The following is a 25,995-nucleotide window of genomic DNA, read 5'->3' as shown; positions in this document are numbered from 1 at the left end:
TCTATGGACTTTAAATAAATCATGCTGATTTTTAAGGATCTTTGTCCGGATCTTTTTGTAACTGCTGCTCCTCGTTCGCCTAAACGTCAGAGCTTACACTAGGCCTAGCTACTTCGAAGCCGTTGTTTTATAAGCTAGTGCTCTCTCGCTCTTCTAAGAGAGCTTTACGTTTGCTAGGCGACTGGTTTATCACCAGGAGGAGTTTGGGGGAGACAGCCTTTGCTTTCCCTTCTTTTAAACTGGCTTATAGAGCGAGAGTCTGATATGACACGAGAGAAGTTCTCGGCTTGGGAGTTCCTGCCTCTGCCCAGATAGACTTCTCAAACCTCATAGACTCTCCCTGGCGCCTGGCCATGAGACGCTCCAAGATTTTACAGGTCGACTTCACAGCTATTTTCGAGCCTTTGAAGTTTTGCTGTACAATTATGTCATGCATAAACTAGGCTTTCAGGGATGGCTCCAATGATCTGACAGCCACATTCTCTGCAGGAACAAGTCCCTCAGGGATGGCTCCATGATTTGGCAGCCATGTTCACTGCAGGAGTACGTAAGAGGCAAGTGCGCTCAATGTGTTCATTGTCAAGACAAACTTCACGATGAAGTCTTCCAGGCTGTCTTGACAGCATTTATGGAAGGCGACTGGATGGTCTCTCTCGACCTTCAGGAGGCATACTTCCACATTCCTATACACCTGGATTCCCAACCGTTTCTGAGGTTTGTTCACAGGAATGTGGGGTACCAGTTTCGAGCCCTGTGCTTTGGCCTCAGTCCTGCGCCTCTCGTGTTTACGAGGCTCATGAGGAATGTGGCAAAATCCCTCCATCTATCGGGGATCCGAACCTCCCTGTACTTGGACGACTGGCTTCTCAGAGCATCGTCCAGTCTTCGCTGTCTGCAGGATCTACATTGGACGTTGAGTCTGGCCAGGGAGTTGGGACTTTTGGTCAACCTAAAAGTCCCAACTGATCCCATCCCAGATTATTCTATATTTGGGGATGGAGATTCGCAGTCAAGCCCTGCTCGAAGTCCAACTAATGCTGAAACGAAACGTTTATTCAGTCAGGAGTTGGAACAGTCTCGTAGGGACTCTCTCATCCCTGGAGCAGTTTGTCTCACTAGGGAGACTACACCTTCTGCCTCTCCGGTTCCATCTAGCCTCTCACTGGAACTAGGACAAGACATTAGAGACGGTATCATTCCCAGTCTCCGAACCAGTAAAGGCATGCCTGAAATGGTGGGACAGCAATATCAGTCTGAGAGAGGGACTATCCCTAGCAGTCAAGAACCCAAACCACGTGTTGTCCTCAGACGCGTCGGATTTGGGTTGGGGTGCGACCCTGGACGGTCGGGAATGCTCGGGTCTGTGGACCTCAAGTCAGAAGAGCATGCACATCAACGGCAAGGAGCTATTAGCAGTCCTCTTGGCCTTGATGATATTAGAAAGCTTCTTCGAAACTTAGTGGTAGAGGCAACTCAGACAACACCACAACTTTGGCGTACATCTCCAAGCAAGGAGGCACACACTCCTTCACGCTGCTCGAGATCGCAAGGGACCTTCTCTTATGGTCAAGAATTCGAGGCATCTCCCTGTTGACGAGATTCATCCAGGGGGACTTGAACGTCTTGGCAGACTGTCTCAGTCGGAGGGGTCAGGTGATACCCACGGAATGGACCCTCCACAATGACGTGGGCAAGAGTCTTTGGGCTACTTGGGGTCAACCCACCATAGACCTCTTTGCCTCCTCGTTGACCAAAAGGTTACCAATCTATTGCTCTCCAGTCCTAGATACAGAAGCAATCTACATAGACGCGTTTCTACTGGATTGGTCTTTTCTGGACTTATATGCATTCCCACCATTCAAGATAGTCAACAAGGTACTGCAGAAGTTCGCCTCTCACGAAGGGACAAGGTTGACGTTGGTTGCTACCCTCTGGCCCGCGAGAGAGTGGTGCACCGAGGTACTTCAATGGCTGGTAGACTTTCCAAGAAGTCTTCCTCTAACGGTAGATCTGTTACGTCAGCCCCACGTAAAGAATGTCCATCAAAGCCTACCCCGCTCTTCGTCTGACTTCCTTCAGACTATCGAAAGACTCTTAAGAGCTAGAGGCTTTTCGAAGGAGGCAGCCAGTGCGATTGCAAGAGCTAGGAGAGCTTCTACCCTTAGAGTATACCAGTCGAAGTGGGAAGTCTTTCGAGACTGGTGCGAGTCAGCATCTGTGTCCTCGTCCAGTACCTCTGTAGCCCAAACGATTAAGGGCTACAGGAGCATGTTGGCTTCGGTCTTTCGACATAGAGGCTTAGATCTTTCCAACAATAAAGATCTCCAAGATCTCCTTAAGTCTTTCGAGACCTCTGAGGAACGTCGTTTGGCAACTCCTGGATGGAACTTAGACGTGGTCCTAAGGTTCCTCATGTCAGACAGGTTTGAGCCTTTACATTCAGCCTCCCTGAAGGATCTCACCCTCAAGACACTTTTCCTAGTGTGCTTGGCTTCGGCTAAAAGGGTCAATGAACTTCATGCCTTCAGTAAGAACATCGGCTTTTCTACAGAAAAAAGCCACTTGTTCACTTCAACTTGGTTTCCTGGCCAAAAATGAACTGCCTTCTCGTCCTTGGCCTAAATCTTTTGATATTCCTTGCTTATCAGAGATCGTAGGCAACGAACTGGAAAGAGTATTATGTCCTGTTAGAGCTCTTAAGTTCGATTTAGCTCGTACTAAGTCATTACGAGGGAAATCTGAGGCATTATGGTGCTCAGTTAAGAAACCTTCATTGCCTATGTCAAAGAATGCTTTGTCATATTTTATCAGATTTTTTTAATACGAGAAGCTCATTCTCACTTGAATGAGAAAGACCGATGTTTGCTTAAGGTTAAGACGCACGAAGTTAGAGATATAGCAATCTCCGTGGCCTTCAAGCAAAATAAATCTCTGTAAAGTATTATGGACGCGACTTTTTGGAGAAGCAAGTCAGTGTTCGCGTCATTTTACTTAAAAGATGTCCAGACTCTTTACGAGGACTGCTACACACTGGGTCCATTCGTTGCAGCGAGCGCAGTAGTGGGTGAGGGTTCTACCATTACACTTCCCTAATTCCAATATCCTTTTAATCTGTCTCTTGAAATGTTTTTAATATTGTTTTATGGGTTGTTCGGAAGGCTAAGAAGCCTTTCGCATCCTGGTTGATTTGGCGGGTGGTCAAAGTCATTTCTTGAGAGCGCCCAGATTAGGGGTTTGATGAGGTCCTGTTGTATGGGTTGCAACCCTTGATACTTCAGCTCCTGGGAGTCTTTCAGCATCCTAAGAGGATCGCTGGGCTCCGTGAGGAAGACAGACTTACAAGGCAGAGTAATCGTCTAAGTCAACTTCCTTACCAGGTAACTATATATTTTGGTTTTGTTATATTGATAACTGTCAAAATGAAAAAACTCTTAGCTTATACGCTGTAAACTTAATTAACTCTGGTCTCTACCCACCGCCTTGGGTGTGAATCAGCTATTATATATTCACCGGCTAAGTTAAATATTTAAAAATGATATTTTAATTATAAAATAAATTTTTGAATATACTTACCCAGTGAATATATAAATTAAATGACCCTCCCTTCCTCCCCAATAGAGACGCAGCGGGATGAGAAGAATTGAAGGTTTTGTTTACATGCAAGAGTGGTATCTGGCCGACAGTTGGCGCTGGTGGGCACACCCGCAACCTTTATAGTGATCGCTCGCGAGTTTTTTGAGTGTGTTTTCTGTCGAGCCGCAGAGTTGCAGCTATTATATATTCACCGGGTAAGTATATTCAAAAATTTATTTTATAATTAAAATATCATGTTTTTGAAAACCCTTTGAATTAATTGTGGATTACATTTGTTTTCCCATTTTCTGTTAATTTTAATCTTTAACGTATAACTTTCCCGGCGTTTGTATGTAACTACAGGGTAGGTATTTATGACATTTAATTTTACCGGTGGTTATATGTAACTACCGGGTGAGTGTGTTCAACATTTATTTTTAATCTCAACTCTTGCCCGGTGGTTTTTCTTTTTGTGACCGCCGGGTAAGTATGTTTGAAAGTTTATTTTATTATGGAAATGTCAGTTTAATATTTTATAAAAATATTTTGTTACAGTTTATATAGCAAGTACTAGAGACGATATTGCTTTCTCATTCAAGCCCGTGGCAGCAGAATAAGTTCTCTCACAACGGGCAGGACTAATTATGGTCTTTTGTGTAAGAGTTTAATAGTGCAAGTTTCAGTGCTAAATTAGGCATTGGATTCTTTCAGCACAGTGGACGTCGTTTGCCTAGCCTTAGACCTCTTCCAAGCTCCCCGGCCCATGGGAGAAGGAACATCGATTGGCGAAAGGAAACGAAAGGAGTTAGCTCACGAGCAATCGCCCTCGCGAGCGTTCCTGTTAACGTTCCTAAGAATGCTCGCCCTTACCATGGGAAAGCAAAGAGCATTGGACGTTAAGATTCTTACACTGCTTTTAGAGTTTCGCATTGCATCACTTTTGTTTTTAATGGCAATACTATAAGTCATAGATATTCGCTGATAATATCAATGCTTACAAACCATCATTGACTCGGTATTGTCCCAGAGCGCCAGTCGGCCTTATGAACCCTCTGGTCGGAACCGATCGCGGCGAGCGGCCTAATGAATATCATTTTGCCTTAACGCTCGGCGCTAAGTCTTTCAAGACAGGACGATCGGCGCCTCGTCTTTCAGGACTATCGCCTCCTCATCTTTCAGGGCGAATGCAGTCTCGTCTTTCAGGGCGAATGCTGCCTCGTCTTTCAGGGCGAATGCAACCTCGTCTTTCAGGGCGAATGCAGCCTCGTCTTTCAGGGCGAATGCTGCCTCGTCTTTCAGGGCGAATGCTGCCTCGTCTTTCAGGGAGAATGCAGCCTCGTCTTTCAGGACGAATGCAGCCTCGTCTTTCAGGACGAATGCAGCCTCGTCTTTCAGGACTAATGTAGCCTCGTCTTTCAGGTTGAGTGCAGCCTCGTCTTTCAGGACTAATGCAGCCTCGTCATTGAGGACGAATGCAGCCTCGTCTTTCAGGACGAGTGCAGCCTCCTCTTTCAGGGCGAGTGCAGCCTCGTCTTTCAGGGCGAGTGCAGCCTCGTCTTTCAGGACGAGGGCAGCCTCGTCTTTCAGGACGAGGGCAGCCTCGTCTTTCAGGACGAGGGCAGCCTCGTCTTTCAGGACGAGGGCAGCCTCGTCTTTCAGGACGAGGGCAGCCTCGTCTTTCAGGACGAGGGCAGCCTCGTCCTTCAGGACGAGAGCAGCCTCGTCTTTCAGGACGAGGGCAGCCTCGTCTTTCAGGACGAGGGCAGCCTCGTCTTTCAGGACGAGGGCAGCCTCTTCTTTCAGGACGAATGCAGCCTCGTCTTTCAGGGCGAATGCAGCCTCGTCTTTCAGGGCGAATGCAGCCTCGTCTTTCAGGGCGAATGCAGCCTCGTCTTTCAGGACGATCGCTGCCTCGTTCTTTCAGGGCGACGCCATGTCTTATAAGATCTTTGTCAAAGGATGACTTTAGTGATCACTTTTCTCCTGTTGAATTATTTGAGGTTAACAGAAGGAGAAGATCCTAAGTTCTGTTGCTCCATGTTCCCCACCCTCTGAGTTTTCACGTGGTCATTAATGGAGCTTTAAGAATATATTAATTTTTATTTCTTAAAACAGAAACCTATGATGCCAGCTTCCTTATCAGATGGGCCAGGATAGCAAGGGTGGAGGTCTAGCCACGTTTAGGTCGAAGAACTTGTGGCAGCCCCACAGAGATTTTTTACGGCCCCCTTGGTGGATTGCTGAGTCTCTTAAGGAATACAGACAATGAGGCTGGATAATTTTGAAATCAGAGGTCATAATTAAGGTACGTACTTCTCCTTTTTTCTTTCTCTCTTCTCCCTCAAGAGTTGGTCAAAGACAGGTTTTGGTGTCTTAATCAGCAAGAAATTTTCTGCATGCTTTTTCTCTAACCGAACTAACAACAGTAGGAGCCAGACTTAGCTACTTCTGGCGAGCCTGGGAGAGGAGAGGAGCAGACCTTCGGTCCGTGTTTTTACTAAGGATGGATGCGAAATCTTTTTCCTAGTGAATCCTCCTTTGTTAGTTACTCCGATAAGACTTTTCTGCCTAACCGACTTTGCAACTTCAATGTCTCTCTTTTGGGAGAGGGAGTCTTTTGTCCGGTCCTGGACGTAAATGTTCTTTACGCCTTCGTTCAGAAGTCAAAGTTCTCCATGGAGACATCAAAATCTTTGGAGAAGAGGGGAGCAGACCTTTGGTCAGTACTTCTTCTGAAGGAGGATTACTTTTTCCTTTTATAGGGAAACCTCCTTTAGTTTTTAGCTACAACGATTCTCTCTCCCAGTTCTAGAGAGGAGTCTAAGTGGCAGGCTATGCAATCAAACTTTATCTGAGGTTTGTTTACAAGAAAGAACGGGTGTAGAATGGGTCAGTTTCGGGCCGTGTGTTTTGGTCTCAGCTCCGCCCCTCTAATGTTCACGTAACTTTTGCTTAATGTAGCAGAATGCTGCACTCAAGAGAAATCAGAGCGTCCCTGTATCTGGATTTTTAGATAACGTTGAGCGTATCAAATAATTAGGTCTTCCTGTCAACAAGAAGAGTCTCTTCTGACACCAGGACATTCAGCTCCACGTTTTTTAGAACGTTCAGCGTCTCGCTCTTTTAACCTCTCGGCTCCACATCTTACAGGACTTTCGGCACCACGTCTTACAGGACTATCGGCGCCACGTCTTACAGGACGATCGGCGCCTCTTCTTTCAGGACGCTCGACGTCGAAGTTCTAGCATGAGGCATGACTTTGAACATGAGAATCTAGGACTTCGTGATGACACTAGTCGAATCGTATGTCGGGATTCAAGGACGCCTTCGTTCTGATCTCTTGGATCTAGAAAGGAGGTTTATTCGAGGGCAAGAAACATTGCGGCAAACATGCTCAGCAGGAAGAGACTTGTTTTTCCCTCAGAATGGTCTCTCAACCTGCAAGTCTGTCAGTCTGTAGATGTTGTGGGGCAGACCTGTAACAGACCTTTTTGCCTCCAACTAGAAGAAGAGGATCCTCTACTGCTGCTCCCTAGTCCCGGACGAGGAAGCCGTAGCAGTGGACTCCTTCTTGATGGATTGGACGGGGGTGGACATGTTTGCGTTGCCCCCGTTCGAGATCATCAATCTGGTCTTCAGGAAATTCGCTCTCCTCGATTCGGGGCGAATGATCCTAGCGGCTCCATTCTGGGCTGCAAGGGAATGGTTTTCGGAAGTGATGGGCATGGTGATGGACTTCCCAAGAAGACTTCGGCTAGTCCAGATCTTCTCAAACAGCCCCACTTCGAGAGGTATCATCAAACCCCCCTTGCTCTCAAACTGACTTCCTTCAGACTGACTAGAAGCTTGTCAGATCTCGAGGCTTTTCGGCACAAGCGACGAAAGCTATCGCCAGAGCAAGGAGGATCTCTTCACAAAGAGTCTACCAATCTAAGTGGGAGACCTTTAGAGCTTGGTGCAGGCGGCACAAGTTTTCCTCAACCACTACCTCTCTGAGCCAGATTGCAGACTTCTTCTTGTACCTCAGACAGGATGCTAAAGCTGGCTGTATCTACCATCAACGGATACAGCAGTATGCTCTCGGCCGTCTTTAGGCATAGAGGCCTAGAGTTGTCCCAAAATAAAGATTTGCAGGACCTCATTGGGTCTTTTCAGACGACGTTATAGGTACTCTTAAACCTGGATGTGGTGATTAAGTTTCTGTGCTCCAAGAAATTTGAACCTATCTCGCTAGCCTCTCTTCGAGTTGTAACGAAGAAAACCCTCTTCTTTATGACTCTAGCGAATGCCAAAAGGTCAGCGAAGTCCAGGCGATTGAGAAGAGGGTGAGCTTCAATTAGGATAGGGCAGTTTGTGCCTTAAGGTTCATCTTTCTCGTAAAGAACGAGAACCTTTCGTAACCCTGTCCTACGACGTTTGATGTCATTAACCTCACGAACCTAGTGGGTCAAGAGAAGGAAAGACTCCTCTGCCCAGTTAGGTCCCTCAAAGCTTTTTTGGCTCACACTATGAACGTGAGCTGTGCATCCAACTTGTTATGGTGTTCAGTGAAAGATCCACCAAAAACCCCTGTCTAAGAATGCTTTGTCCTTTTTCCTGAGGGAAAAAATTAGGGAAGCCCACCTCTTATGTGAGGAGGAACACTTCGCCCTGTTGAAATTACGGGCTCACGAAGTGAGAGCCATTGCTACCTCTCTGGCATATCAGGAATATATGTTAGTTAGGCTATTCATGGATGCAATTTTCTGGAGGAGCAACTCTGTCTTCGCTTCTCATTAACTTTAGAGAGGTGAGAGTAGACTTTGGCAAGTGCTATACCTTGGGCCCATACATAGCTGCAGTTTCTGTATTAGGCAAAGGAGTTAATAACCCCACTCAACCTTAGTTTATATGCATGTATGAGGGTTTGTGTTTTTTTTTATAGTCTGAGGACTTCGTCTTGTGGTACGGTTCCCTCAGTCTAGATAGATAGTTTATGTCCATGTTGCAGGGTTAGGTGGTTAGTTTTAGTAAGGTTGCAGTTTTTGTTATATGGGGCAAAGGTAGTTTCTGAAGTCTAGTCAAGTTGTTGGTCTTATCCCTTTGACAGACTCGATTGAGTTTTTTGCAGCATTGCAGGCTTACTCCTGGATAAACACTCCTAAGGGAAAGCCACTCTAGAGGCTGTACCTTTGAAATCAGCTACCTTAGCAGGCAAGGAATCAAGGTGTTTTTATCTCCTACAACTCTTTTGTTGTTTCCCCAACGATGTTTACTGTCTGTTTCCCTCCTCCAAATGTGTGAATCAGCTATATATATATAACTGCCAGGTAAGTACTATTCATAAAAATGGAGTTTTTATGATAAAACAAAGTTTTATGAATACTTACCTGGCAGTTATATATATATTCGAAGGCCCACCCACCTCCCCTCAGGAAACAGGTCGGGCATAGATGAACTGAAGTCTTGGACACGGGAATGATTCCTTGTACCACCCTGTGATGGGTGTGACCACCTACCTCCCAACCACCACAAGGCGGTTGCTTCGTTTTGAATAATTCTGCCGATTTAGAGATATCAGCTATATATATATAACTGCCAGGTAAGTATTCATAAAACTTTGTTTTATCATAAAAACTCCATTTTTTTGGGTGATTTAAACTCTCTGAATGTTGTTTGAATTGAAGGATGCCTTAAAAGTCATAGCCATACAAACCAAAGTCCTTTATTAGGGGTAAGATTCTGGGTGAAAGCTGGAAACGGCCAATAGCAAATTATCGAGGTTCTGGCAATCTCCACCGAGTATCCACTAGTGGTACAGGTTTGGGAGTGCTCAGAACCTTGAGGTAAAGAATGTGAGTTGGGTGATCGGTGTGATGAGTGTGTTCTTTTGTCAGGGAATGAATTGCTTGAGTTTGATTGCTATCGCCATAAACTTCAAAGAGATAGATTGAGACGAAGTTCTTCTCGTTCTTCAAAAGACTTTTCCTCTTCCCGTGTCACTGAACCTAATCCTTCCCCTGTAGTGGTAGATTCTGATCCTGCTACCGTAACTGCGAATGAGCCTACGCTTAAAGACATTTTGGTGGTGATTCAAGCGCTGTGCGCTAAAGTTGAATCGCTAGCGGCGGATAGGACGCAGCTTATGTCTGATGTAAAGCAGTTGAAGGGTGAAAGTGCCAAAAGTGCAGTGAAGTGTTTTAATGCTGTGGAGGGTGCGCCTGCTCGAGTCTGTCGTTCTCCTAGTCTTAGACATCTTCCAAGCTCCCCAACCCCTGGGAGAAGGAATGTCGATCGGCAAAAGGAGACGAGAGGCTTTAACACGCGAGCAGACGTCCCCTCGAATGTACCTGTTGATGTTTCCCAGGACGTTCACCCTCACCATAGGAAAGGTGAGGTTAAGTTGTTTTCGTTGTCTTCGGATGACGTGGTTCCGAAAAGAGGCTGGCGTCAAGCTTCTAGACCTCTCAAGAGGACCTTTGATAAGGCCAACCAGCGTTCTACTAGTACAGCGGCTCCTGGGTGTAGCCATTGGAGCAGCCCAGAGCGGTTTCCATCTTCAGTTGAGAGCTCTCCTGCTAAACGTCCTGATAGAACGTAGGTCTCTACCAAGAATCTTTTGCTGGCTGATCAATTGTCAGAACCGGGTATGACCTCAGTTCATGCTCCCCGGCAGCCGTCGGACTGGTTATCACCATCTGGATGATCTGAACGCTCCTTGAGCGATGTGGCATTAGACGTAGCGGCCCCGATGTCACAACGAGTGGATCCGAACTTGTCCATGCTACAAGAGATGCAACAAAGGCTCTCTCCTTTCATGCAGCATTACCCCGGACAGTAAGAGAGTAGCAGTCCTGGATCCTGAATGTCAGGAAGCTTCTCGTCTGGACGCCAGGCGGCATAAAACTGTCAGTCAAGAGGCTCTGGATGACGATCATCTTTTTGTCTCTCCCTTGAAATGTCATGACACTGTTTCTAAGGAAAGTGGATATGATCTTGTTCGCAAACGTCAAGCAACCCATCATGATGTCAAACGTCAAACAACCATAGGTGACATTGAGTATCAAGCGCAAGACAGCGAACGGCCTTCTCAACGCGCCTTGAAACGTCCACCAGGACGTGTTCCCAATTGACCTTCCAAATGTGACGATAAGTGTGCAGTGGTTTGTGATGTCGAGCGTCCTTTTCGAGGCGCTGAGCGTCCTCATAGTCATAATGTGGAATGTCCTTTAGGACGGGATCTTAAGCGAGTGTTCTTTAGATTGTGGCGCCGAACGCCCTTCTAAGCGCAAAGGTGAACGACTTTCAGGACGTGAACTCGAACGTCCAGCTAAGCGTGACATCGAGCGTCCTCCTGTTCAGGACGTCGAACGTCCTAGTAAACAGGACGTCAACCGTCCTACGAGACGCGATATCGAACGTCCTCCAGGACGCTTCACTGAGCGGCAGGCAGTCAGGCAGGACGTCGAGCGTCAAGTGGTACATGGCGCTGAGCTCCAGTCAGGACGCAATGTCAAGCGTTTTTCGGAACGTGACACCAAGCAACTAACTTCTTCTCGTGCTGCTGGTAATCAAGTAGTGAGACTTGATGATGAGGAGGAGGACCATGCACTTCACGATGACACTGGTTTTGTCAGAGGTCATGATCAGGAACGCGCTAGTTCCGATCGCTTTGATCGCGAGTGGTTGGCTGAGCATCAAGCGGTAGATCTGCTTGGTGACAAGCATGAGGTTCCAGGTTCTGTTGGTGATCCTGAACCCAACGTTGTTGCTCCAGTTGGGGCTTGCCCAGAAGAGGACTCTGATGATCACCTTTCTCCTGTTAAGCCATTTGAGGAGGTGTCAGAGGATGAAGACTCGAAATCATTTCGGCCTTCAGTAGATTTAAAAAAACTCATGAAGGTTTTTAATGAGGAATTCCCAGATTTCTTTGTCCCCGTTGCCCCACGCTCTCCACCTTCAGAGTTCACTCTTGGGAAGGCGTCAAGGAAGTCTCGGTTTACCAAGATGGTCTTGTCACGATTGTCTAAGAGGGCTCTTAGACTGATGGGAAACTGGATGAAGTCCAAGAAAGACCAGGGAAAAGCGGCCTTCGCTTTTCCGCCAGCTAGACTAGCTTCTAGGTCTGGTATCTGGTACGAGACAGGAGAAGTTCTCGGCTTGGGAGTATCTGCCACTGCCCAGGGAGATTTCTCGAGCCTTGTAGACGCTCCTTGTCGGTCGGCCATGAGGAAGACCAAGATTTTCTGGTCTACCTCCGAGCTGGATCATCTGCTCAAAGGCGTATTTAGAGCCTTTGAAGTTTTTAACTTCCTTGACTGGACTCTAGGAGCCTTAGGCAAGAAAGTTTCCACTTTTAAAGAAGGAGATACTTTGACGTTAGTCCATTTAATGTCCTGTATGGACAAAGCATTGAGAGACGGTTCTAATGAGTTGGCGGCACTATTTTCAGCAGGAATTCTTAAAAAGAGAGCTCAGATGTGTTCCTTCCTGTCACTGGGAGTTACTCTGTTCCAGAAGTCAGAGTTATTATTTGCTCCTCTGTCTTCCTCGCTGTTCCCACAAGAGCTCATTAGGGAAATCTCGTCCGCTTTAACGCAAAAGGCCACACAAGATCTGGTCTCTAAGACAGCTAGGAAAGTCCTTCCAACTTCTTTTTCCAGCTGCAAATCTAAGGAAGAGAATACTTTTCTTAAGTTCTCAGCCCTTTCGAGGGAGGTCTTCCAACGGGTAGCTCCAGGCCCGATGGAAGAAGAACTAAGAGGAGAGGCGTTAGGACAGGGCGAAGCAGAGTCTGACTGTTTTCGCCTTCAGGCAGTAGGAGCCAGACTACTCAACTTCTGGCAAATGTGGGAGAGAAGGGGAGCAGACCCTTGGTCGGTACAGCTTCTAAAGGAGGGTTACAAAATCCCCTTTATGGGGAAACCTTCTTTGGTTTTAGCTCCAGTGGATCTCTCTCCCAGATACAGAGAGGAGGCAAAGAGACAAGCATTAACAACTCAAGTGTCTTTAATGTTGGAGAATGGGGCCATAGAAAAGGTGCAGGACTTACATTCTCCAGGCTTTTACAACTGCCTGTTCCTGGTACCCAAGAACTCGAGGGGATGGCGTCCAGTCATGGACGTGAGTGCGTTAAACAAGTATGTCCAGAAGACCAAGTTCTCGATGGAGACTTCGAAGTCAGTCGTGGCAGCGGTAAGGAAAGGCGACCGGATGGTCTCATTTGACCTCCAGAACGCTTATTTTCACATCCCAATTCATCCGAACTTCATGCATTATCTAAGGTTAGTATTCAAGGGAGAAGGTTTTCAATTTCGAGCCCTATGTTTCGGCCTCAGCACCGCCCCGCAAGTTTTTACATAACTGATGCTCAATATAGCAAAGATTCTCCATTCAATAGGCATCAGAGCCTCTCTGTATCTCGACGATTGGCTTCTCAGAGCTCACTCATACGATCACTGCCTGAAGGATCTCCAAACAATTTTGAGTCTTACAAAAGAATTGGGTCTCCTTGTCAACAAGGAAAAGTCTCTCCTGATACCATCACAAGCGATTCTTTATTAGGGAATGATGATTCGGAGTCAGGTTTTTCGGGCTTTTCCGTCTCCATTAAGGACGGAACAAGCCAATTTGAAACTCCGGTCTTTTCTAGGAAAAAGAAAGAGTTCGGCGAGGAAGTGGATGAGTCTAATAGGAACCCTCTCCTCGTTGGAACAATTTGTCCCTTTAGGAAGGCTGTACCTTCGTCCTCTCCAATTCCACCTCAATTACCATTGGGACAAGGAGAAGGATCTAGAGACAATGAACATTCCAATTACAGAATCCATCAAAAGCTGCCTTTGGTGGTGGAACGAACCAGACAGATTCCAAGAGGGTTACCACTTAGCTCCAAAGAGCCCAGACCTTGCGTTGTGTTCCAACACCTCAGACTCAGGGTGGGGAGCAACACTGGGCAAGTCGGAGGTCTTGGGGTTGTGGTCAGAGACTCAGCAGAACTTCCATATCAACCAGAAAGAATTGTTGGTAGTCCTGTTAGCCCTCAGAAGTTTCGAAGAATCAGTCCGAAAGAAAGTGGTGCAAGTCAATGCCGACAACACCACAGCATTGGCTTACATTGCCAAGCAAGGAGGGACTCGCTCATTATCTAGGTCATGTGCCCCAGGAAGTTTTGAATATTCTGAACTGTAAGCCACTCCCTCCTCCTAAGGTATAAGTCTCCTAAGAAAGTAGTTCGAGGTAAGTACTCCGTGTTGGAACAAATCACAAATTTTTAGTAATTTGTATTTTTCCTAACAGCACTTATCTCGAACTACTTTCGGGTTATGGCCCACCCATCCTACCCCGAGTATCTTACAGGAGTTCGAGGAGAACTTTACATACGCTCACTGACGATCTAACAAGCGCAGCCTCACGTGCTGACCCCGGGGCGCCCCGAGTATCCTTCCGCCCCGGAGCGCCCCGACAAGGTAACGGAGAGAGGGGGAACTACGCAAAATTCTTGGTCGGTAATTGAGGAGATCCCAGATCCTCCTAAGAAAGTAGTTTGAGGTAAGTACTGTTAGGAAAAATACATATTACTGAAAATTTGTGATATAATCACTTCATAATGAATGGAGCAAAAATATTTTGGTTGTTTAGAGAGAAACACAATAGAAAAAAAAGCAAACTTATAAAAAATTTATTCTGTATTCAGCAGTAAAACAGATAAACAGGGAAATGTAGATTATTATAGAGTAAGTAAGCATGTATATCTGATGGTGACAAATCTGGTACAGTATATAGCTTGAGGGTAGATCTGCTGCCCCATAGTAAAGGGGTTAAACCTTAGAATTATGATGTAAATGCTATTGTAGATACCACTTGCTGGGCAGGTACTGCAGGTCGTATGGAGAATGTATCTAAGGACCTGTGGCAGCAATTTTAAAGATAGTGTGCCATAAATGTGGTCTGTCTCTTTTAGATACCTGCCTTCAACACTTGGGAAAATGAATGGCTATATCTGAATGCTGAAGAGGTACCAATTTCCATGATGGCATGAGGTGTAGAAGGGTCTGAGGTTGATGGTTTATTCCTTTGCACCCTGTAGGCTCTACTGATGACTTAATAAAAACAGATGGTATTTCTGGAGATTTTCTTCTTTGTCCTTCTTGTGCTAACAAAGAGATTCTGTATGTGGGTCTAGTCTACCAGAGTCATTTGGATATTGGGTGTGCTGATGGCTCTGCTGATCACTTTCGTTATGAGACAAATTTATGAGAAGGCATAGATGTCAAGACCGTTCCATGGGTGTTGGAATGTATCTTCCAGTGCTATTGCTTGGTCTGACACTGGTGAGCAATAAATTGTTAGTTTGTGGTTTAGCTTATTGGCATACATGACTATTATCAGGGAACCTCACAAAGTCAAGAGTCCCCTCACAGCTAGAGGACTCAAAGTCCGTTCTTAGCCTACAACCTGATTGCAACGACTCAGATTGGCTACAATCACTTTCCGTTTTCCTGGAGTGAAATGTGCCTAATCGGCTGCTGCTTTGTCCTTTGATTGTAAGTGCATGCTCACCACCAATTGGAAAATTGTTAGAGAAACTAATTCCCCTGTTTGTTGACATAAGCCACTACTGTAGTGTTGTCACTCAACACCACTGTGACCTTTTATTATGTCTTGGAAATGGATCATAGCTAGGTATACTGCTTTCAGTTATAAGATGCTTATATGGGACGTCTTATCTACTTTTTCTGTCTACAGACCTGATGTGGAGTGAGTTAAATGTGCTCTCCCCACCTTTTTCTTGACAAATCTTAGAAAAGGATGAGGTTTGGGGAAGAAACTGTTGGGGGTAGCCCTCCAACAGGTTCTTCTCCTGTAGCCACCAGGGTATGTCCTATTAGATGTTTGTCCAGTACATCTGGAGGGTTGAACTTCTGTCTTCAACTGGACTTCAGAGTCCACTGCACAGAACAAAGATATAACCTTCTTGAGATTTATCCAGATCCCTAGAGCATAACGAAAATAGAAGAAGGTCCCTGTGGAGTAGTCTGGAACTCTGACTCCGCCAACAAGAGCCAATTGTCGAGGTATTGGAGAAGTCTTCTCATCACATTAGCCCAAGTTTAAACCAAAATAGAGAACGAACCTGAAATTTTCTTGTTCTCAGGACAAACCAAAGCTACTTCTTGGAGTTCTAGTAACTGGAATTTGAAAGTATTCATCTTTTAGGTCTGTAGACAACAAGAAATCTTTCTGCCTTATTGCTTGGTGGACCATGTTTAAGATCTTCCTCTTGAACTTGGAGATCATCTTGAACTTCGTTTGCAGAACAAAGTCATTCAGACGGGACAGGGCGATGACTGGTATCCAATCTCTTTATTTCTGTGCCAGAAACAGGTTGCTGTAGAATCCTGGAGATGTTAGGTTTTTGACAGATCCTAATGAGTATAATGTGCGGGTCGTTGATGCTGAAGTTAAGGAGTTGGTGAACAAGAAGCGTTATCTGACGTGAACTACCACTGTCAAAGGTTCTGCCCCTTGGAATTGCCACCTCGTCCACCAACTCAGCAGGCATCCCCTCCACAGGGGGTGACAAGGGTATGGCCACCCCTAATGAGATACTCGTCAACCTCATCCTCGTTTACCTTGATGCATTCGGCAAAAGGGCTGGTTCTTGACAGTTGTTTTCTTAAATTGAAAATTGTAGTTATCAGTCTGGCCCTCTCTCATAGGCAACTGCCTTTGGGGCAAGTTCCTATGTTTAGTATGCATTGTTGGAGGTTGTTTGAAGGGAGTGGTTATCCTGAAGAAGGAGGCTTGTTGTCTTTCCTTTTCCCACTTTGCTACTACTGTAACCACTTTGTCCGGGGAAAAGAGAGAGGCACTCTGTGTCAGTGGGGTCTTTTGCAAAGACATAGTCTTTGAAGGCTGTATGTCTGACAAACTTGTTGACCACTGCATCCTAGTATCCAGTTGCTCCACTGGTATGTAGACTTGTGTACAAAGAGCTCCATTTACTTAGCACCTGAAAAGGCAAACTCTTTATATTGCTTTTGTATCTTTAGAATCTACAAAACTCGAGATACTGCAAAATATGAGAGCGTACCAGACCAGTGGTCTGACCAAGAGGAAGCCTGCAAAACTGACATTGCTACTGCTTCATTATTTATGGCCTCCGAGGCCAAGAAAACTGATGGTTGTTTTGTGACCTTTTCTGCTGACATCCTCAAGAACAGGGTCTCTACCTCAGGGTATAAGGGAAGAGGGGTAGGATGGGGTCCCTCTATCATGTAGAATTTCCTCTGTTTAAAAAAACGAGGAATCAACTTTGAGGAACGAGGCTCTTGCAGGGAGTCTTTGATTGCAGAGACTTGTGCCTCCAGTTTCTGAATAGTCTTCTCTCTCTGATGTGAAAATGGTAACTCAATGTGTTATTTTGAGGTGTGGTTTCCTGAATTAGTCTGTGGTCTGCCTTCCTGAGAATGAGGCTTCTAGAATATCCTCAGGGTATTTACTTTCCTGATAAGTCCTAAGACCCTCAGGAAAGTAGACTCCTCCTCAGGCTCAAGGGTCTCACCTCGGCTGGACCTGGTTAGTCAGCGGCAGGGGAAGTCTCAAAGGGCTCGGGTAAGAAAAGCCTTGCCTTCTTCAGAGGTGATGTCTGAATGTGGGACTCTATGGGGTCTCTTGCAGATGATGCTCATTTATTTTTTCTTCTTTGAAGCAATGTACTTCTGACTTTCTTGCCCCTGGAAAAGGGAGGGTGGTAAGGGGAAATGTGATGTTCGGAGAGAGGGTATTCTATCTCATCTGAAGACTCTGGGTCTAGACATGGTTGTCATGTGTCTTCTGTTGATTTTGACCCTCTCCAATAAACAATTTCTATAAGAGAGAGTATATTCATCCCTAAACTTTGGGACCCCCCATCTTGAGCCTGTAGAGCATGGTCTCTTTCTTGACATTCAAAGGAACAGCTTGTATCTCTGATGGGCGCTTAAGATCCTTGTGGGGTGATGCTCCTCTGTTATCAATGATAGGATCTACGAGCAACTCTGATGAGCACTTGAGTTGTCAGTCTCTCTTATGATCTGTAATAGCCCTTGGAAAAGGGGGAAAAGGAACTGGTCGATCACCTGATGGAGCAGCTTTTGGGCTTATTTCTCATGGAGAAGTTTGAGAGGCGTGTTCTCCAAATGCCTTCTTTTATTAGATCGTATTATTTTCCCGGAGGAGGTGTCTGCTCTTGGCGGGGAAAGTCGTTCATAATTGAACAGCTTCATGGCTAAGTGTTGAGCGTTGTGTGCACGTGGCTGAGGGTCACCGGCATGTGGTTAAGGGTTGCACATGCTTCCGTGCTCCTGTAAGCTTCTTGCTCACACGAGGACCCTCACATGCCTGAGGTTCGTGCTCTCTGAGGTGATGTACTGCTATTAGATGACTCGTTTGGCGATGGCGCTCTTTAACCTTGCTTGCCTCTTGGAGATTCTTTATAAAATACAGTATTTCGGACTGTAGTCCAACCAGTATGCTCAACTAAACTGCTTACATCACTCTTAAAAGGAGTAGACAGGGAATTCAGAGACAAACTATTTTTCATAGGAGTCAGTGCTCAAGGGCGATGGCTCACCAGGACGCTGAAACTAAGAGAGCTTCATCCGGAGCAAGCTTAACTGCCAGGATTTCTGAAACAGAAGGGAAGGTCTTCCTCATTCTCTAGAGGAAGCAGGGAGATCTGTCACCTTGGGAGCTTGCCCTTCAATCCAAAGGTTGTCGGTCTGTCCTCTGAAGAAGGGATGGAGCAACGAGTTTTGGTAGTCAGAAGTCGACATCTCTCCAACTTTCCCGTCCTCAAGGACAAACCCGATAGAGGACAATTACGCTTGGATCTCTTCATCCTCCTCTGGGTGAGCGAGAGACATGCTAACATTACACCTGTTTCCTTTTTAGATTGTGCACCTTTATCAGTAAACGATGATATGAGCGCAAACCTGCATGCTCAGAGGCATAGTGCTCTCGAGCGCTTGGAATACCAAAGTATATGTCCTGCGAGAAGGAAAGCTTGTGCTTTCTGACACTGTTTTCTTCTACTCCCGTTGGGGGAACTGTCATAAGACTCTACTGAGGAGCAAGCGCATGGTCCAAAGAGCTGGCGCGCCCAGGTGGGGGTGAGCAGATATTTGTGTTCGCATGCTGAGAGATGTTGCTCACCAACATAAAGATTGGAAAGTGCTCTTGTCCCAGATGTTTATTCATCTTTCAGGGAATTAAGTCTGTGTCAATACCAGGAACAAGTGTTGCAGAGGTAAATACAAGTTAGTCTCTTACTGTCTTACTAAGATAGTTCACACTCATACTGAAATGTGATACTATGGAAAAACCTGAGGCCAGTTGGAGAGTGTCAAGAATACATCAGTGCAACTCAAAAGGAGCCTCTCAGTGCTGTCAGACCCATCCCACCAGATGGTACTGGTTGGCAGTTGCCAGAATCTCAATAATCCTTCATTGGCTGTTTCCAGCTTTCGCCAAAATCTTACCCCTAATAAAGGACGAAGGTTTGTATTCGTGTAGGAACAAACTAGCTTTTATTTCTTATACAGGATATAATACTTTTCAAAATCTTCAAGGTCTAAACTTAAGCAAATTAAGTAAATTAAATGTTATGTACAGTATATTAATGCCTTTATTTTGTTACTACTGTAAATTATGTTTCAGATTTTATAGTGAGGCCTTTGTATTAGTCATGATTTTAATGATCAAATATAAAAAAACATTTTAATTCATTGTTCATTAATACTTTTAATGCATATAGCATTTATTAGCTTTTTGTATGCATGTTTCCTCCATTTTTTAAGATGTTGAATTTGATGAAACTGCTTTGCACTTTGATTAAATGATTCATAAAGTTTGTTACTAATTATGGTCAATAAAATCTAACATCTCTTTCGTGTACAGATTGCTGAACTAGCGTTCACAAACACCAAGTATGAAGCTGTCCTTGATTTGTACAAGACCAGAAATGCCACTTTTATAGGAACTGAAGTTAATGTACCTAAAGTAAGTCTTGCATTTGGATGAGAAATTTGTTTTTAACAAGATTAATTTTCAGTGGACCTGTTTTTGCAGCAGCTCTCACACAATCAGAAATGTTGTATTTAGTGGTTCCACAAAGTTTTTATAGTTATTTTCAGCTATTGTATATCTTTACATTATTTCAATTTACCTGTGAAAGAAAAAATACAGAATCAAGGAAAGGAAATGTTCTAGACATCAAAGCTGTGAATTAGTAACAAGTGACTAAAGTATAGTGTAGACTAAATAATTGTAGATACTGTACTGCTTAGAAAATTAAGTAAAAACTAGTTTAGTAGGAAAAGAATGTATAGCTAGATAATACTATACAGTATGGTGATTTATTTTTACAATTAAAAGAGGTATTAGTTTGTTAAGCGTAGTTGGAAAAGTGTATGGTAGAGTATTGATTAATAGGATCAAGGATAAAACAGAGAATGCAATCTTAGAAATACAGGGTGGTTTTAGAAGAGGTAGGGGTTGTATGAATCAGATTTTTACAGTTAGGCAGATATGCGAGAAATATTTAGCAAAAGGTAAGGAGGTGTATGTTGCGTTTATGGATCTGGAGAAAGCGTATGATAGAGTTGATAGGGAAGCAATGTGGAATGTGATGAGGTTATATGGAGTTGGTGGAAGGTTGTTGCAAGCAGTGAAAAGTTTCTACAAAGGTAGTAAAGCATGTGTTAGGATAGGAAATGAAGTGAGTGATTGGTTTCCGGTAAGAGTGGGGCTGAGACAGGGATGTGTGATGTTGCCGTGGTTGTTTAACTTGTAAGTTGATGGAGTGGTGAGAGAGGTGAATGCTCGATTGCTTGGACGAGGATTAAAACTGGTAGACGAGAATGACCATGAATGGGAGGTAAATCAGTTGTTGTTTGCGGATGATACTGTACTGGTTGCAGACACAGAAGAGAAGCTTGGACGATTAGTGACAGAATTTGGAAGAGTGTGTGAGAGAAGGAAGTTGAGAGTTAATGTGGGTAAGAGTAAGGTTATGAGATGTACGAGAAGGGAAGGTGGTGCAAGGTTGAATGTCATGTTGAATGGAGAGTTACTTGAGGAGGTGGATCAGTTTAAGTACTTGGGGTCTGTTGTTGCAGCAAATGGTGGAGTGGAAGCAGATGTACGTCAGAGAGTGAATGAAGGTTGCAAAGTGTTGGGGACAGTTAAGGGAGTAGTAAAAAATAGAGGGTTGGGCATGAATGTAAAGAGAGTTCTATATGAGAAAGTGATTGTACCAACTGTGATGTATGGATCGGAGTTGTGGGGAATGAAAGTGATGGAGAGACAGAAATTGAATGTGTTTGAGATGAAGTGTCTAAGGAGTATGGCTGGTGTATCTCGAGTAGATAGGGTTAGGAACGAAGTGGTGAGAGTGAGAACGGGTGTAAGAAATGAGTTAGCAGCTAGAGTGGATATGAATGTGTTGAGGTGGTTTGGCCATGTTGAGAGAATGGAAAATGGATGTCTGCTAAAGAAGGTGATGAATGCAAGAGTTGATGGGAGAAGTACTAGAGGAAGGCCAAGGATTGGGTGGATGGATGGAGTGAAGGAAGCTCTGGGTGATAGGAGGATAGATGTGAGAGAGGCAAGAGAGCGTGCTAGAAATAGGAATGAATGGCGAGCAATTGTGACACAGTTCCGGTAGGCCCTGCTGCTGCCTCCGATGCCTTAGGTGACCGCGGGGGTAGCAGCAGTAGGGGATTCAGCATTATGAAGCTTCATCTGTGGTGGATAATGTGGGAGGGTGGGCTGTGACACCCTAGCAGTACCAGCTGAACTCGGTTGAGTCCCTGGTTAGGCTGGGATGAACGTAGAGAGTAGAGGTCCCCTTTTTGTTTTTGTTTCTTTGTTGATGTCGGCTACCCCCCAAAATTGGGGGAAGTGCCATGGTATATGTATGTATGTATGTAAGAAATTATATATTAATTAATGAATATAATGAAAAGGGCAAAAAGCTGAAATTATTATGAAATAGTGAGGACCAAAACATAGAACCTAGTAGTAGCATAAGAGTTACAGTAAGCTTGTTTTATCATTTACATGATGGCAAAACTAACTTTTGCACATTCTTGACACCCAGAACAATATAAGGGATGGACAAATATTGTATAAAAAACAGATGATGTTGATTATCATAAGAGCATAGGAGGTTTCAATCTTACTCAAAATACCATACTTTTTTCAGAGAATTTTTAGCTTTTAACAATTAAGTTGCAGTTGTCATAGGTTTCTTCCAGTTACTTTTTTATAACAATGTCCATTGTCGTATGCAGAAGTTTGTAGTACAGACTGACTATTTAGCACATTTTTTTACGATCCAAAACTCAAACTTTATCCAATTGAGATTCCAATGAAGTCTTGCAGTCTTACAGATTTTTAAAAAAATCTTTAGATTCTAAAGGAAGTCATCTGTAAAATGTTTAGCCAATTTAGCTTGTTTGTATTTGTTATTTTGTTCCTCTGTTAATATTGTGCAATCAATTTCAATTATTCCTCTTCAAAATGACACCATGACTACCATTAAATTTCCTGTGAATAATAAATTAAGATGGCTGTTATGTCAATAAATTCAAAGCATGATTCTCCATCAATGAGGATATTGCAGCAAGGCTGAAATCTGAAAGTGTTGATAATCCACTAATTCTTTTGTGCCAAAAATACATATGGCTCAGATAATTATCTCTCTGATGTCCATGTATTGGCTGCCTTTTGCTGTACCAGCTTCTTTTTCTGGTCAACCATATATTGAGGTACCACTTATTGTACCTTAAATGATGTACTGTATGCAGTGTATAATGGTTCTGTACAATTACTCTTCCATCTGTAGCTGCATTGCTTTGTCTTTTACATTTCATCTGTTCTCTTTAGTTTCATATCTTCTAGCTGTCTAACTTCTTGTTTTAATTTTTGCCACTTATTGGAAACGGGAGTAAAAGAAAAAGAAGTAGGATAGCTTGGAAACAGGGGAATGATATTAGGAAAAAGGCAGATGTGGTGTGAAATAGTTTTGTGGAATCATCATTGACTTAGATTGTCTGAGTACGAGTTGTGCTCGCTGCTTGATAGATTTCACAGGTGAATGTGACCTGACAAATTTTATGAGTTTTGAGAAGACGAGTTCTGGGGCTCAAAGATCTGCTGGTTGAGTTATCAGGAGCCATAGCCTGGTCGTAGCATAGTAGTAGGTTAGCCAGGGCACCAGTCACCTGTGGAGATACTACTGCTAGAGTTGATGGGTCCTTTGTCTGGCCAGACAGTACTACTTTGGATCCTTCTCTCTGGTTATGGCTCATTAATAGTCTACCCTAATCTTTCCCCATTCTCTTCTTTCCTTATATACCTGACATAATTGAGATTACCAAATAATTCTTTTTTGCTCAAGGAGTTAACTACTGTAGTGTAATTGTTCAGTGGCCACTTTCCTCTTGGAAAGGGTAGAAGACTCTTCTAGGAGAAGGAGACTCAATAATCAAACCATTGCTCTCTAATCTTGGGTAGTGCCATAACATCTATACCATGGTCTTCCACTGTGTTGGGGTAAAGTTCAATTGGTTGAGGGTACTCTTGGGCACACTATTCTATCTTATTTCTCTTTCTTGAAATATTTTATTTTGATTGCTTATTACTTCTCTTGTAGTTTATTTCCTTTCTTCACTTAGCTATTTTTCCTTGTTGGATCCCTTTGGCTTATAGTATCATGCTTTTCCATCTAGGTTTGTAGCTAAGCTAGTAATAATAGTAATAATAATAATAATAATAATAATAATAATAATAAGGAGGAGGAGGAGGAGGAGGAGGAGGAACATTGTTTGCATCTTGAGGTCCTTGAAAGGACCTCCCTACGAACCGGAATGTCACTTTGAAAACGGCGTTAATACTCGCTTTAGCGTCGGTAAAAGAGTCGGTGAACTTCATAGTCTCTCGTATGACGTCGCCCATTCAAGGGGATGGGGGGAAGTGACTCTCGGCTTCGTCCCTGAGTTTATTGAAAAGACTCAAAATCCAGGTGTACTGGACCTTAGATTCGGACCCTTTCAGGTTAAGAGTCTACGTTCTGTAACCAATGATCCAGATCAATTGTTACTATGCCCAGTACAGAGTTTGAGGTACTACCTTAAGCATACAGCAGCAATCCAACCTTGACTACCATCGTTGTTTGTTAGCTCGGGTAGAACTAAAAAGAGGATCACTAAAAACTTTGTTTCAGCTTGGATCCGTAAGGTCATTGACCAAGCTATTAGTCATGAACATCCTCTAGCTCGTAAACCTAGAGCTCATGATGTCAGGGGTATCAGTACATCCTTGGCATTCAAACGCAACTTCTCCGTGTCGCAAGTTTTACAAGCAGCTGTCTGGAAACGTCAAACTACGTTCACAGCTCATTACCTACAAGATATGACCCACAGGAGAAACGATACGTTTTCTATCGGTCCTGTGGTGGCTGCTCAACAAGGGGTTTAAAGTATCTCAGGCTCCTTATTGGACGGGTAGCAGTTGGTTGAAGGCATTGGTTACTCGGGTTAAGTCTGGGATGAATGAAAGTGTGTCTGGCCTTTTTTCCTTTCTTCATCTTCCCCTCTCTTGGGAAACAGCACCATGAGTCCCTATGCAAGCTGGCTTCAACTACTGCAGGTATAATTTATATTCTTATATTTGTCAACGTCCCCAATGCATCTTGTGAGGTAAGCATAGGGAAACGTCTATTTTTGTGTAAGATTCCTATTTAGAACATTCTTACCTAGACATTCATATACAGTACTATATTTCACATTCACTTAGCTCAGGCTGCTGTCATTCCATTTTGTATTGATAACTGAGGTGGCAAGGTTTCCCTTGATTACAGTTTAATACTCTACTAGGCAAACCTGGGTTAATGACTATGCCAGTAGTCGGACTTATCCACCCACTTAAGGACGAGTCATCAATGTATAAATAATGGAAGGGTTGTTAGTTTTGTGAACAAATGACAAATTTGTATTTTTCCCTAACTACTGTAATACAAACCTGGAGTTATTTTTACAAATTATCCTGCCATTACCTGTCCCCCAGTAAGTCCTGCTTGCAAAGAAAAAGTGACTAGTTCACCACTCCATGAGTATATATACAGGTGGCTGGCACCACTAGCCACCCCCTACCCAGGCTCTGGGTAGGGTTGCCACCTCACACCGGAATTCTAATTAGCTACCTTCCAGCTTTGCCAAAAGATATATCCATATATAAATAACTCCAGGTTTGTATTAATTAAGGAAAATACAACTTATCTACAAATTTGTCATATTTTGCCAAAATAAACCATTTATCAAAACCCTTGAAATATTTTTGTTGGTTAAATTTCAAACATTCATTTGAAATGTGTTAAACAAATTTATCTTACTTTACACACAGCTCTTTTTACAGTAGTGTTGATTTTTCATCCTCAACTCAAAGCCCTTGAACAATTCAATTTGCAGCAAAATTTATGTACTGCACTGTTCTGTTCTTTACAAAGTATCATTCAAATTTTAAATGGCTTGAGCACTAACAATTATCATTGTAGTGGGCTTCATGCAAATGTGCAAGACTTTACAGTTGCGTCCAGACAGTATGATATTCTTTTGCGCTCAGAAATTTTGGTTTCTACTGTGAGGCACTCATCTGAGCTCCTTATAATTGGTTTTAAGAAGCCAATAATGTTGAATAGCGATGCCATCCCTAGGGCTAGGGGAATGGCGGTGTATATTACAACTGAGTACCCTGCTTCTCAGAAGTCCTGCTATGAATGTGGATCTCATGAGATTCAGGTAATAAAAGTATGTGGCAGGCATAACAACTTCTATATGTGTTTGATCTACTGGAATCCTGACATGGATGATTCTATCTTTGATAGTCTTACCATTATGGCTAAGATACAAGATGATAGAAAGGCCTCTTTTGTCTTTGTTGGTGATTTCAATGCTCACCATAGGGAGTGGTTATATTGTTTATCCTACCGAACGCCATGGCTTAAGGGCTTTGGGCTTTGCCTCTGAATCAGGCTGTGAGCAAATCATAAGTAAAGCTATTCACGGGTCTGGTAACTGCTTGGACCTCATATACACTGACTCCCCTGGCGTTATAACAAGTAAGGTTAGTTCTCCAGTTGGAACTTCTGATCATGCCTTGATTTCATTAGTAGTGAAGACTGAGCAGCCTGTCCCTAATGTATCATACTCATGTAAGATTTATATGAAATCTCAAGCAGACTGAAATGGGATTTTGCATGATCTTTTGGGCTTGAATTGGTCACAATTGTATAGTAGTGTTGATCCTGATGGTGTTGTCCCTTTGTATGAGAATCTAGTCAACATTATTGATAGGTATATCCCTTCCTGTGCACTAAGGTACTGAGTGAATGTCAAGTAT

The 25,995-nt window shown here is 43.8% G+C and overlaps 1 protein-coding gene across 3 annotated transcripts in view; it reads left to right on the top strand.

Moving 5' to 3' along the window:
* mRpL10 (mitochondrial ribosomal protein L10) overlaps window positions 1-25,995 on the top strand; it is a 74,161-nt gene that overhangs the window by 40,824 nt on the left and 7,342 nt on the right. For all 3 annotated transcript variants that reach the window (XM_068353484.1, XM_068353483.1, XM_068353482.1), the window contains exon 4: window positions 19,492-19,593. In XM_068353484.1, coding sequence (XP_068209585.1) covers window positions 19,492-19,593 — 102 coding nt within the window. The remainder of the gene's footprint in view (window positions 1-19,491; window positions 19,594-25,995) is intronic.

Source organism: Palaemon carinicauda, chromosome 30 (genome assembly GCF_036898095.1).
Source record: "Palaemon carinicauda isolate YSFRI2023 chromosome 30, ASM3689809v2, whole genome shotgun sequence".
NCBI lineage: Eukaryota > Metazoa > Arthropoda > Malacostraca > Decapoda > Palaemonidae > Palaemon > Palaemon carinicauda.
This window is presented reverse-complemented; position numbering and strand designations above follow the sequence as displayed.